General features: G+C 40.6%; 1 protein-coding gene across 11 annotated transcripts in view; it reads left to right on the forward strand.

Annotated features, from left to right (window-relative positions):
* Window positions 1-14,019, forward strand: part of NME8 (NME/NM23 family member 8) — a 59,888-nt gene that overhangs the window by 3,168 nt on the left and 42,701 nt on the right. For 9 of the 11 annotated variants that reach the window (XM_058725420.1, XM_058725423.1, XM_058725422.1 and 6 more), the window contains 4 exons: window positions 3,986-4,057; window positions 9,036-9,152; window positions 11,959-12,025; window positions 13,373-13,446. In XM_058725420.1, the coding sequence (XP_058581403.1) occupies window positions 3,986-4,057; window positions 9,036-9,152; window positions 11,959-12,025; window positions 13,373-13,446 (330 nt within the window). Of the gene's footprint in view, window positions 1-639; window positions 660-3,985; window positions 4,058-9,035; window positions 9,153-11,958; window positions 12,026-13,372; window positions 13,447-14,019 lie in introns of those variants that run through there. The other 2 variants (XM_058725428.1, XM_058725426.1) reach the window with 2 other exon arrangements.

Genomic DNA, 14,019 nt, shown 5'->3' on the forward strand with positions numbered 1-14,019 from the left:
CAAGGGAACTTCAGCATAGGAAGGCAAGGCAAGAAGTCCTTAGACACGGAGAAGGTATAACTTGATGCTGTGTTCCCAGGTGGTTTAGAGGCATTAAATTTCTCTTTGTTTGTAGAGTCTGGGTAGAAACCAACTTGGGCAATATGTGTGAACCCTGCATGGCTGTGGAGGCACAGGGGTGGGGGTGGAAGGAGAATTAGATCACATAGTTTGTTGGGCTCCCATTTCAGCTCAGCTCAGAGCTGTGTGAGGATACAGGTCCTAACAGTGCTTCCTCCCAACCCCAGCGACTTTGACTGTGACCTCCCATTGTACCCCAGCCAGCCAGAATTCCTCAGCCTCCTCCACAAGGAATCTGTTCTATTACTGTAGCCATCCCACTGGGAAGGGCTAGTAAGTTCTTTCCAAAATATGTTCAGATTACCACTCATAACACTAGCATCTGTTGAATTTAACAACAAAAAATTTTGTGCGTCATCGCCGTATGGTTTTTCTTGTTATGTTTGAGCGCACTCAACAATAGGACATTCATATAAATTAATGTTGTTTTCTTGCTATGACCTCCCTGAAAGGATGACAAAAATTAATATAGTCTTGAAACCGCCATTGGGAGTGACCTATGAGGTTGATTACCTGTTGAAGTCACCCTAAGCTAAATGGTCAGTACAGTTTTTTGTTTTTGTTGTTGTTTTTTGTTTTTTTGGTTTTTTTGTTATGTGTCCTTTTAAAAGACTTGAAGACTTGTACTAACATTGTACCTATCTATATATATAAATTCAGTAACACTCTTTATTTTAGTTTTTAATAATATTATTAAATCCTTTAATTGTTAATACTTTACTACAATATGAACATTGTAATAATGATACCTAGACTACATTTATTTATTTGTTTATTTATTGATTTAAGTAGGCTCCGTACCCAGGGTGAGGCTTGAACTCCCAACCCTGATATCAAGAGTCAGATGTTCTACCAAATGAGCCCCCCCCAGGTGTCTTAAGCTACTTTTAAATATAATCTTTAACTTCTGTCCTTTAATATTATAGATTAGTACCTTTTACCTCCTTCCTTTTCTTTCTTCTAAACTGTGGAAGCTTTAAAAAAAGAAAAAGAAACGTAGACTCCAGCATGCTTTAAAAAAATATATATATATTACAACACAGTGCCTCTGGCTGACAGGGCTGAGACCCTCTCTTGGCTTCTTGCCAGTGGTTGGGGAACTTGCAGAAACCCCAGTTTGAAAACAATTGCCTTAGGTTGCAAAAACCATCTCTTAGAGAAGACCCTACCAAATGATCTGACAGCTGGCCAAGGGATGCTGTGTTAATATGGAGGAAAACAATAATATTTAATACACAGTTATTGATCACTTCACAACAGCTTGAAATTTGTTGTTTTCCCCCAAGTTTTTATTTAAATTCAAGTTAGCTAACATACAGTGTAATATCAGTTTCAGGTGGAGGGTTTAGTGATTTGTCACTTATATACAATACAACAAGGGCCCTCCTTCATGCCCATCACCCATTTAGCCCATCCCGCTCCTTCCAACAACCCTCCGTTTATTCTCTATAGTTAAGAGTCTGTTTTCTGGTTTGTCTATCCCTGTCTCTTTTTCCCCCTATGTTCATCTGTTTTGTTTCTTAAATTCCATGTATGGGTGAAATCGTATGGTATTTGTCTTTCTCTGACTTATTTTGCTTAGCATAATATTCTCTGGCTCCACCCACATTGTTGCAAGTGATGGGATTTCATTCTTTTTTATGGCTGAGAATATTCATCAGTCGATGGTTGATGGACACATTTGGGCACTTTCCAGAATTTGGCTATTGTTGGTAATGCTGCTATAAACATCAGGGTGCACATATCCCTCTGGATCAGTATTTTTGTATCCTTTGGATAAAGACCTACTAGTGCAATTACTGCATCATAGGGTAGTTCTATTTTTAGCTTTTTGAGGAAATTCCATACTGTTTTCCATAGTGGCTGCACCAGTTCATATTCCTACCAACAGTGTTGAGAGGGTTCCCCTTTCTCCACATCCTGTGTTGTTAATTTTAGCCATTCTGACAGGTGTGAGGTGTATCTCGTGGGTTTTGTTTTTTGTTTTTTGTTTTTGTATTTCCCTGATGCTGAGTGATGTTGAGCATCTTTTCATTTGTGTTTTAGCCATCTGTATGTCTTCTTTGAAAAAAATCTCTGTTCATGTCTTCTGCCAATTTCTTAGCTGGATTATTTGTCTTTTTGGGGGTTGAGTTTGATAAGTTCTTTATAGATTTTGGGTACTAACCCTTTATCAGGTATGTCATTTGCAAATATCTTCTCCCATTCCATGGGTTGCCTTTTAGTTTTGTTGACTGTTTCCTTCACTCTGCAGAAGTTTTTTGTTTTGTTTGTTTGGTTTGTTTTTAATCTCCATGAAGTCCCAATAGTTCATTTTTGGTTTTGTTTCCCTTGCTCCCAGAAACGTATCTAGTAAGAAGTTGCTATAGCTGATGTCAAAGAGGTTGCTGCCTGTGTTCCTCTCTAGGATTTTGATGGTTTCCTGTCTCACATTTAGGTCTTTTATCCATTTTGAATTTGTTTTTGTGTACAGTATAAGAAAGTGGTCCATTTTCATTCTTCTACATGTTGCTGTTTAGTTTCCCAACATCATTTGTTGAAGAGACGTTTTTTCCCCCATTGGATATTTTTTCCTGCTTTGTCAAAGATGAATTGACCACAAAGTTGTAGGTCCATTTCTGGGTTTTCTGTTCTGTTCCCCTAATCTATGTGTCTGTTTTTGTGCCAGGACCATACCGTCTTGATGACTACAGCTTTGTAATATAGCTTGAAATCCAGAATTGTGATGTCTCCAGTTTCTTCTTTTTCAGGATTGCTTTGGCTATTTGGGGTCTTTTGTGGTTCCATACAAATTTTAGGATTATGTGTGCTAGCTCTGTGAAAAATGCTGTTGGTATTTTGATAGTGATTGCATTAAATGTGTCGATTGCTTTGGATAGTATATTTGTTCTTCCAGTGATGAGCATGGTATGTCTTTCCATTTCTTTGGAACCTCTTCAGTTTCTTTCATAAGTGTTCAATAGTTTTCACAGTATAGCTGTTTCACCTCTTTGGGTAAGTTTATTCCTAGATATCTTACGGGTTTTGGCACAATTGTAGATAGGATGGATTCCTTGATTTCTCTTTCTGCTCCTTCATTATTGGTGGATAGAAATGCAATTGATTTTGTATCCTGCAACTTGACTGAATCTGTATATCAGTTCTATCAGGCTTTGGTGGAGTCTTTCAGGTTTTCTACATAGAGTGTCATGTCATCTGTGAAGAGCGAAAGTTTGGCTCCTTCTTGCTGCTTTGGATGTCTTTTATATCTTTTTGTTGTCTGATTACTGAGGTTAGGACCTCTAGTGTCATGTTAAATAACAGTGGTGAGAGTGGACATCCCCGTAAGCTCCGTGACCGATGAAGAAGGAGGGTGATGTGCAAAGAGGAAGATGAAACCTCGTAGATCTGATCGAAAGAAGTGAGACAGGCCCATATGGCGGCGGTGCATTGCTGAAAGGGACCTTGGAGCCCCCAAGGGAGGCAGGAAAGTTCCGGGTGGAGCAGGAGAGGATTTACAGCAGGAGGGAGCAAGGCAGGATTCTTGGAGGAGGGACACTTGACCTGGGTTGGAAAAGGAAGGGCCAGAGCTGGTGAGGAGGGAGGAAGCGTGGGTGTGGTTTGACAAATGGAAGTAGGTGAGTTGAGCCACAGGCTGGGTACCACAGAGGTGAGCAGTGAGAAGTAAGGTCGAGGCTACCTGACCCACGGCCTGAGTCACCAGTGTGTATGGTTTGATCCTGAGAACACATGTGACATCCTCAGAAAATGCTGTAGGAAACATCACAATAAAAACTTTATGTGATCTGCATTGTTTTCAACCTTGTGTATCTCATGACCTGGATATAGCTTCTTTTATTATTATATAACATATATTTTTTTTCAGGCAGAAGCTGACAACATTGTAACTTTGCAGTCATTTAGAGATAAATGTGAACCTGTTTTTCTCTTTAGTGTCGTAAGTATCTTCATCATCTAAAATATATCGTCAGATTCCAATTTACAGTTAAATATTGTAAAATTACCATGGTACTATTATTTTCTGATTATAATAATTGCCGATTTTTTTTTTGCCTTGTCTTTCCTTGTCTATTAATATATTTGGTAACTTGACCTCTAGAAGCCTGTAATGGGTTGAGGAGGTTAGACTACCACACACTGAGTTTATCAGGAAAGAGAAAAATAAGACAGTATTTACCTTTCCTGAGGAAATAATCAGAAATTGGTATGCTGAATGATTATTTACAGGAGGGAAAAATGAGAAATTTCCTAGATATGCAGTAGGAGAGAATTGGTTGTAAGTATTCGTGTATAGAAATACAAGGAAATACCTATATGATCACTATTTTATAATATATGTTGCTTTGATCTCTGTATGTAGAAATGTGTAGAAGGAAGAAGACAGGAAGAGTATTCACCAAATTGTTAATAGCGGTTTTCTATGTATGGGGGAAGGATGCAATATTTGAGTTTTCTTCTTTATACTTTTTAATATTTTCCAAATATTCTGTGATGAAATACAACTTTGATAATCAGGAAGACATGGTAAGGGCTGTTTTCTAGAAGGAGAGTATATACAGTTAAAAGCCAAGTTATGTGGCCTGGAGTGTAGCTACTACAGAACCCGAGAAGTGGGGATAGTAAGGAAAGGCTTCCCAGGAAGGGCTTGGACTGTTCCTCTGCTATTGGATACTTCGATTATTATTATTTTTTTGTATTAGAAATAGCTATTTAAAGACATTTCTTGGGTACGGGCGCCTGGGTGGCTCAGTTGGTTAAGGGCCCAACTCTTGATTTTGGCTCAGGTCATGATCTCATGGTTCATGAGATGGAGCCCCGTGTTAAGCTTTTCACTGACAGCGTGGAGCCTGCTTGCAATTCTCTCTCTTCCTCTCTCTCTGCTTCTCCCCTGCTCACTCTCTCAAAAGAAATAAACATAAAAAAAATCATTTCTTGGATATAACTTTTTGCTTCTGTTAAATAAGTCCCTTGCAACTATTTCAAGGAATTGAATTCCTAGGTTCATTGAATATTAGACGTTGCCTTCAGATCTTGCTCTCAGTTGGACATGTAGGATTTGATGATTTAGATGAGGCGTCAGCTGGCTTTTTCTGTAAAGGGTCAGGTAGTAAGTCTTTTTAGCTTTGTCAAAATGCAGTCTCTGTGCTGGGTCACTGTTCGTTGACCCTGGGCCTAGATAAAGTTTCGGAAGCAGGGTGGGTAACACCCAGAGATGGGATTGGTGGGCTAGTATTAGGAACAGTGAGGAGACTCGTAGCAGTAGCAGTTAGGAACATGGAACCGAGGAAGACTGGCCAGGGGTACGGCCGCATAGAGGCTGGAGCTCTGGGACCGCCATCATCACCCTGCAGGGTTAGGCCTGTTCAGTAGACCCACCCTCCTTGACTGGACCATCCAGCCCAGTTATCTGGGCTATCTTATCTGCAATCAGTGCCTGGAGTAGGAGTCCTCCCTTCTTCCCAATCGTGCAGTGTTCATCCTTCTAATGCTCAGAATTTTCTTTTCCTGACTCAGTTCTCCCGTTCTCCCCCCACGCTCACAAAAACCCTTTCATTGTGTGATGTCTGGAATTGAGAGAAGCAATTAGCACACTTCCTAAGCTCTTTAGTCGCGGCTCTGGGCCTCAAGACATTTCCTTGACTTACTTTAAATCTGGCTCGTAACTTAGGACACGTTTCTCTGCAGCCCAGAGTGGTGACTGGTGTCTCAGATTATGTGTCTTGAGGCCAGAAGTAGAATTGGTATTCCCTTTACTTCTTCTTACTTTGATAACTTGCTTTTCCTTGCCAGTTAGAGGTCTTTTCCTTGCTAATTTAGCTATTTGGCTAAACCTCCTCTCCCCCCACCCGCACTCCTGTCATTTACTGGACTTCAAATCAGTTCTGTCGATGACTGAGGACTTTGGCGTGTGCCTCAAAGGCTTCCTTTCAAACCCGTGTCCTGCCGTCACCCCAGGGACTTCAGCATCCACATTGGCAACCTGCCCAATATCCTGGCCTCTCAATTCCTGACGCCCTAACTGCCCGTAAACTTTTCTCCAGTGGACCTCAAGCAGTTGCTCATGTAGTTATGCCTCAGATTTTGTTATCGCTCCTTGCAATAACCACACCTATAATCCTTTATCTAAGAATCTAGTCTGTGAGCACACAATCCCCATCACATCATCCCTTCTTTAAAAAAAAAAAAAAAAAAATGTCCCCACGGGGGCTCTTTGTATTGCTCCCCACCCTTAGCTGACAAGAAATTCATTTCAGCAACTTTCCGCAGGAAACGCTTTTGCAAGGTGCCTTAGAAGGCCCCCAGAATTGTTGGAAAGTTCCTTTTAGTGGGGAATGGTAACTAGAATGCCAGTATTTATTTAAGCCTTTCTCACCTGGATCCTTTCAATGTCCTTTGAAGATGGTTAAATACTTCCAATTAAAAAGTAATACTTTCTTTGGTGCCACACCCCTTTCCAGCTATCACCCACCTCTTTTACCTCAAAGCTAAATTTCTCAGAAGAGTTTGCATATTTAGTTTTACTCCACTTTTTTTTTCACATTCCATGAATTCCTCAACCCATCCAATCTGCCTTCTGTCTGATTATTCAAGCAAATTTGCTGTTGCCAATATACCCACTTACCAGCCTGTTGTTAAATACGCGGACACTTTGAGATTCATCATGCTTTACCTCTCACATGTATTGAATGTGGTGGCCATGCCCTCCTTTTTGAAACATTGGCTTCTTTTGGCTTTGTTACTTGGTTTCCCTTTTGCCTACCTAGATGCTATTCCCCTCCATCACCTTTCCAGGTTTACCTTTCTTTAAAAATTTTTTTTAATGTCTATTTATTTTTGAGAGAGAGCATGAGCAGGGGTGGGGGCAGAGAGAGAGGGAGGCAGAGAATCTGAAGCAGGCTCTGTGCTGTCAGTGCAAAGACCGACATGGGGCTTGAACTCATGAACCAGGAGATCATGGCCTGAGCCAAAGTTGGACGCTCAACTGACTGAGCCTCCCAAGTGCCCCGCAGGTTTACGTTTCTTAATTCAGCCAGTAAATTTTGATCTTATCATGCTAATACCTTCCTTAGAAAATTGTCTCCACACAGTTTCCATTGTCTCCACCTATATATAAAGAACTCAAGTTTACATCTTTAGCCGATTCCTATACTTTGAGCTCCAGAGGTGTGTATGCAACTGGTGTTCTGACATCCTTCTTGGGTGTCTCAAGGGCGTCTCACAAGGGACTGGTCCAACACCAGACCTGCCCCCCCACCCCCCGCCATCCCCAGGAAATGTGGTCTTGTAAGTGTCACCTCATTTGGTGCTTAACATCTTAATTTATCTACTTTTTTGACAAAAACATCACACCCAAAACACTCCAGACCTTGGACCTGTCAGTTTCATTACCCAAGTCTTTCTCACACTCATCTGCATCTTTCCGTTCTTTCCATCTCCGTCACCACAGCCATAGACTGAGCAATCATCTCTCTCATCATCACCTCTAGGATAGCCCTACTTTGTATACAAACATCTTCTCCTGCTCCCTTCTGACTCTCAACATGGTAGGTAAAAGGATCTTTACAAATAACAGTTCTAATTGTGGTCACTGCCTCTGTTTAAACGATGCCTAAGGCTTCCCACTGCATTTAGGTTAAAGGCTATGCTGTTCCATGACCCACAAGGCTCTGCATGGTCTGGTTCCCCTTCACTGTTGGGCCTTTTCTCATTCCAGGCATCCCCTCACTTTCTCAGCTGGCCTTCACATTTGCCATATTCCCTTCTGGCCTCAGGACCTTTGCATCTCTATCCCTTTTGTCTAGAATACTCTTTCTTCTCCACTTTGCCTACTTATCTCTTACCCATCTTACACATTTTAACCCTGATATCAGTAACCACCTTTGCTGATCTCTTTGACCATGACAAATTCTTGTAGGTACTCCCAGTGCTTTGTACCTCTCTTGGTGGTACTTGTCATGATTGTTATTTTACATATTTTGTCTGTGTTGGTTTTTCTTTCCTCCTTTTTTGTGATGTAATTAGGCCATGTACCAGGACTGCCATTCGATGCCATCATGCCTGGTATTGTGCCAGTAGACAGATTTTAGTAAATATACGTTGAAAGATGGATGAAAGGGGCCATAGTGTCAATAATAATTAGAGAAGGCAAGGTTGGGTGGCCTGTATGGAACTGTTGAATGTAATTCAGGGCTGCCTTGCCTTTGGTTGAAGGAGGACAGGCAACGTGGAAGTAGAACTCAAAGAGCTGGGATTTAAAAAAAATTTTTTTTAACGTTTTTATTTATTTTTGAGACAGAGAGAGACAGAGCATGAACAGGGGAGGGTCAGAGAGAGGGAGACACAGAATCCGAAACAGGCTCCAGGCTCTGAGCTGTCAGCACAGAGCCCGACGTGGGGCTCGAACTCAAGGACCGCGAGATCGTGACCTGAGCCGAAGTCAGCCGCTTAACCGACTGAGCCACCCAGGCGCCCCAAAGAGCTGGGATTTTTAAATCAAGACGTACTTTTACATCACTAATACTTTATTTTAAAATGGCTAATTGCAGGGGTGCGTGGGTGCCTCAGTCGGTTAAGTGTCCAACTCTTGATTTCAGCTCAGGTCATGATTTCGTGGTTCATGAGATTGAGCCCCACGTCGGGCTCTGCACTGACAGTATGTATTCAGAGCATGCAGTCTCCCTCTCCCTCTCTTTTTCCCCTTCCCCTTCCCTGCTTGCTCTCTCTCTCTCACTCTCTCTCTCTCTTTCAAAATGAATAATGAATAAATAACTATGAAGAAAAAAGATTAAAATGGCTAATTGTAATAGCTAAAAAGAATTGATGGGGGTGTGAGGCCACATGGGGTGACTTAGTCAAGTTGAATTCCAGATTTATCCTGAAAATGAGTTTCCTTTATGCTTTCTTTTCCCTTATAGAATGGCAAAATTATTGCAAAGATCATTGGTGCAAATGCCCCACTTGTTAATCAAAAAATTATTAATTTGATTGATGAGGAGAGGAAAATTGAAGCAGGTGAAATGGTTCGCCCTCAGGTAATACTTTAGATTACTATTTTATTTAAAAAAAAATTTTTTTTTAATGTTTATTTTTGACAGAGAGACAGGGCATGAGTGGGGGAGGGGCAGAGAGCGAGGGAGACACAGAATCTGAAGCAGGCTCCAGGCTCTGAGCTGTCAGCACAGAGCCCGACGTGGGGCTCCAACTCACGGACTGAGATCGTGACCTGAGCCGAAGTTGGTGCTTAACTGCCTGAGCCACCCAGGCACCTGCGCCCTTTTTTTTTTTTTTAATATTTGTCTCAGGTATTTTTTAGTTTCTCTTTTGATTTCTTCTTTGACCCATTGGTTGTTCAGTAACATGTTTAATCTCCACAGATATGTGAATTTTCCAGTTTTCTTTTTATAGTTGGTTTCTAGTTTCCTATTATTGTGGTGAGAAAAGACGCTTGATACGGCTTAGCATATGATCTATCCTGGGGAATGTTCCATGTACACTTGAGAAGAATGTATATTCTGCTGCTTTTGAACGGAATGTGTTGAAAATGTTAAGTCCATCTGGTTTAACATATAGTTTAAGTCCAGTGTCTTCTCACTGATTTTCTGTACGGATGGTTTATCCATTGCCGGGTGTGCTGAACCCACGAATGCTAGCTCTGCTGGCTGCCAGAACCAGGCTATAAAAGGATGTGTTCTTTTGGGGTGGGGTGCCAGGTGTGTGCTCAAGCCATGTTCATGTGGATATCAGCCACCTGGATCCAGGCAGAGAGAAAGTACAAAGATGGCGCCTGCTGGCCTCCCTGGTCTCCAGAAAGGATTGCAGTCAGCTGCTAGTTTTGTGTTAGTTTAGGAGCTTGACTCCCAGGCTACAGCTTTCAAGAGTGTCAAATAGGCTTCTTTCAGAGAAAAATTGGGCAGGTCATTGAGCTGCTGGTACCCTGAGCCTTGATAGGATGGCCACACCCCGTTCTTACTGGCCTGTTAAGAACTGTTTGTTTACCGTGACCCCCTGGGACTCATGGACACAAGCCCCAGTTGGCTTTCAGAGCCAGGCATTTTGGGGACCTGTCTCTCGGTTGGAAGTCTTAAAATCTGGGGCATTATATGTGGAGTCCAAACCCTTCACTCCTCAGGGAGATGCTGGTTGTTTCCTCCCAATGGTGTGTCCCTGTGGTGGGGGTGAAGTTTATGGTCGAGTTGTATATCAACCTCTCCTACCCATTTCAATATGGTTTTTTCCCCCCTCATTTACCAGATGGGTAGGAGTTGCTCAGGCTTTCTCTGGGTTTCTTTCAGAGGAAATTTGTATATAGCTGTAGATTTGGCGTGTTTATGGGAGGAGGTAAGTTCAGGAGCCTTCTATGTTGGCATCTTGAATGGGAATCTCAAGAAATATTGTGAGAGAGTTACAAACAATAAGACGAGGCTTAAAAACATTGAGTCATTTCCCCAGAAACAGGCAGCCAGTAGATGGTGAAACCAGAATTTCATGTCAGGCAGAGTGACTCCTGAATATAAACTCCTAATGGCTTAATTCTATCCAGTTTTCTCTATGTGTGCTCTGTTTTGCGTTTGTATTGTTGTTGGTCTGATTGTTGTCACAGGATGATATCCTGTTTTAACTAATAGCAGTGTGAATGTAAGAAGTGTATTAATATATTTATTTTTATTATTCCATTTTGTTGACTGCTTTTGCTATTTAGCTTTCTTATCTAATTGTCTGGTCTAGCACAACCCTGTCTGATAGTAATAAAGTGCAAGTCATGTTGTGAGCCACATCCATGATTGAAAATATGCTACTAGTCACACTGAAAACAACAGAAAAGAAAGAAGTGAAATTACAAATTTTAAATCCTGTGTATTAAAAAGATTTCCACTTAAGGATGTACTCAATATAAAAATAAGGTATTCTACAATCATTTTTTTTTCATGTTAAATCTTTGGAATGTGCTGTGTAGTTTTCACTTATGGCACATCTTAATTTGGACTAATTTCATTTCAAAGCTGAAATAATCTTATGTGGTTAGTGGCTGCCCTACTGGCCAGCATACGTTCAGCAACTATAAAGTCAGATCAATCTGAAGTTATAGCTGGCATGATTATCTGATTCCTGATTATAGTAAGAACAAATGCTTCCAGTATAGTCATTTCCATACATTTGGGGGTCTTTATTTCATTGAGACTCTGACATTATGCATTCTCTTGCCAAAAAGTGTATATATGTAAATGTCTATACCTTTCCAGTAGTTAAAACAGAATCACAGAAGCACTTTAAGGGATTCTCAAAAAATTAAGGCACCCCATCCCCATCCTTCCTACTTTTTTACCCTATGGTAGAAAATTGGCTGTTGTTTTGAGCAGTAAAAATTTTTTTTTTATAAGTTAAGGAGGTATTTTTGCTGTTGCTAGTTTACCAAGAGTAATGGTCAGGATTAGATCTAGAAACTCATCAAATGCCCTTTTGATCTATAACATGATAATTGTGTATTAATCACTTTCTTACTTATTAATCTCTGCTTCTTTCTTATTTTATTCCTTGTGCTCTTCTTAAATTTTAAGGTTTTTTGGTTGTTGATCATTTTCCTAACAGCATATATGCATGATTTCTGATAGCCTTCCCACCCCAATCATTTTCTTTTTTTTTTTTTTTCCCAATCATTTTCAACATTCCTTATTTTATTTTAGTGGGAAGATCAGGAAAAGTAGTGTTAGATAAATGCAGGCACATTCCCACTTTACCTTCTATCCCTTGGATTATAGATATTTATTAGAAACAAAATTTCTAAAAATTCTTTTCCTATCATATTAAAATATAACTTCGACTTGCATTTCTCTTCCACAGTATCATGAAATTGTGTTTGTGGACTCAGATGCGGAAGATGGTGAGGAATCACCCTATGAAAGTGCTGGTGAGTAAATTTCCTTCAAAGTAATGGCAAGGGATTCATGTACATGGATGCTCATTAAGGCACTACTTGCAAGAACAAAAAGCTGGTGGTGACATCAATGTCATTGGTAAGGGACTGGTAGGCTCATATGAGACTCCGCTATTAAAAAGCAAACTTTTTGTTCCTCTTGCCTTTCCTTTGGTCTCTGTTTCTGAAGCCTTTCTGAGGTTACCCGGGACCGGGCATTCCTGTCCCCTGTGACTAACTAGACAGCAGCTTCCTCTTATTTAATCCTTCATCATCTTCCAGAACCTCATGAAAACAATTTCTTCCTCAATGACCCACACACCGGTTTACTTTCCAGTTAACGATCTCATGTGTGGATTGTCTGTGTAGGTGTGTGAGTGTGTGTTCATACCTTGGAGCAGAGACAAACAGCATGCTCAGCGAGCTATTATGCACTAAAAACTCATCAGAAGAGTGTGTAGAGGGGCGCCTGGGTGGCTCAGTCGGTTAAGCGTCCGACTTGAGCTCAGGTCACGATCTCATGGTCCGTGAGTTCGAGCCCCGCATCAGGCTCTGGGCTGATGGCTCAGAGCCTGGAGCCTGCTTCCGATTCTGTGTCTCCCTCTCTCCCTGCCCCTCCCCATTCATGCTCTGTCTCTCTCTGTCTCAAAAATAAATAAAAACATTAAAAAAAAATTTAAAAAAAAATTAAAAAAAAAAAAAGAAGAGTGTGTAGATAAATGTGGATAAATCTGTAGATGGTCAAATCCATCAGTGTGTAATTTTGCTTGCATTGTAGCTCTACTCATCAGTGATACTGAGCTGGATGGATCATGGGTGTGATTTTAACCCATTGTATTAAAATAACTAGTGCCCACCTAACTTTTTTTTTTTCTTTTTGCCTATGGACCACCAATTGTTGTGAATGTTTGTCCTGCATGCAAAGATAGGAGCTGCACTTTGGTTCTAAGCAGAAACTCTTTGGTAGTTGGAATGCTGTAATAAGAGCAAAGCTGTCAATGGACACACATGCACTGGACATTAACAGTTCACATTTCATTTATTTTTTTTTTAATGTTTATTTATTTTTGAGAGAGGGGGAGAGAGAGCATAAGTGGAGGAGGGGCAGAGAGAGAGAGGGAGACACAGAATCCGAAGCAGGCTCCAGGCTCTGAGCTGTCAACGCAGAGCCCGATGTGGGGCTCGAACTCATGAACTGTGAGATCATGACCCGAGCTGAGGTTGGACGCTTAACGGACTGAGCCACTCAGGCACTCCATATTTTACATTTCTAATTGCCAAATCCTTCATTATCTAGACTTTGTGTCAAGAAAATGAAATTCTTCTATTTTTTTTCCCTAGAGCAACTATACAGTATTGCTATTATCAAGCCCGATGCTGTGATTGCTAGAAAATCTTTAGAAATTAAAAAAAAAGTAAGTGATATTTTCCAACCTTACTTTAAATTAATTGCAGCATAACAACCTCTTAATTGTCAATTTAGAGACAAGCTTACTGTTTAGAGTAAAATAGAACATAACAAATTTCTGTTGCTAGTTATCTTTAAAGGCTCTGAATGTATTGTCTTTACCAAGGCTGGGCCTATTCAAGCATCTTTATTTAAATAACTCTGCTCTACCAGTGTCCAATATTAATGATAAAAATTATAGCCCTCATATTGGATGATAACACATGTTCTTCCCGTTTAGTTATTAGCAACACAAACTTGTTATAAGCTCACATTGGTTTGTTTTGTTTCCTGTATGTTGTGACAAATGCAGGGTCCTTTTTAGATACATGGGAGTGTAAGGAAGCATTTATTGTTTTGCTTTAGAGACAAAATAAATTTTTTTAAGAGGAAAATCGCATTCTTTTTTTTATTAAAAAAAAATTTTTTTTTAATGTTTATTTATTTTTGAGACAGAGAGAGAGCATGAACGGGGGAGGGTCAGAGAGAGAGGGAGTCACAGAATCTGAAACAGGCCCCGGGCTCCGAGCTGTCAGCACAG

Source organism: Neofelis nebulosa, chromosome 4 (genome assembly GCF_028018385.1).
Source record: "Neofelis nebulosa isolate mNeoNeb1 chromosome 4, mNeoNeb1.pri, whole genome shotgun sequence".
Lineage (NCBI taxonomy): Eukaryota > Metazoa > Chordata > Mammalia > Carnivora > Felidae > Neofelis > Neofelis nebulosa.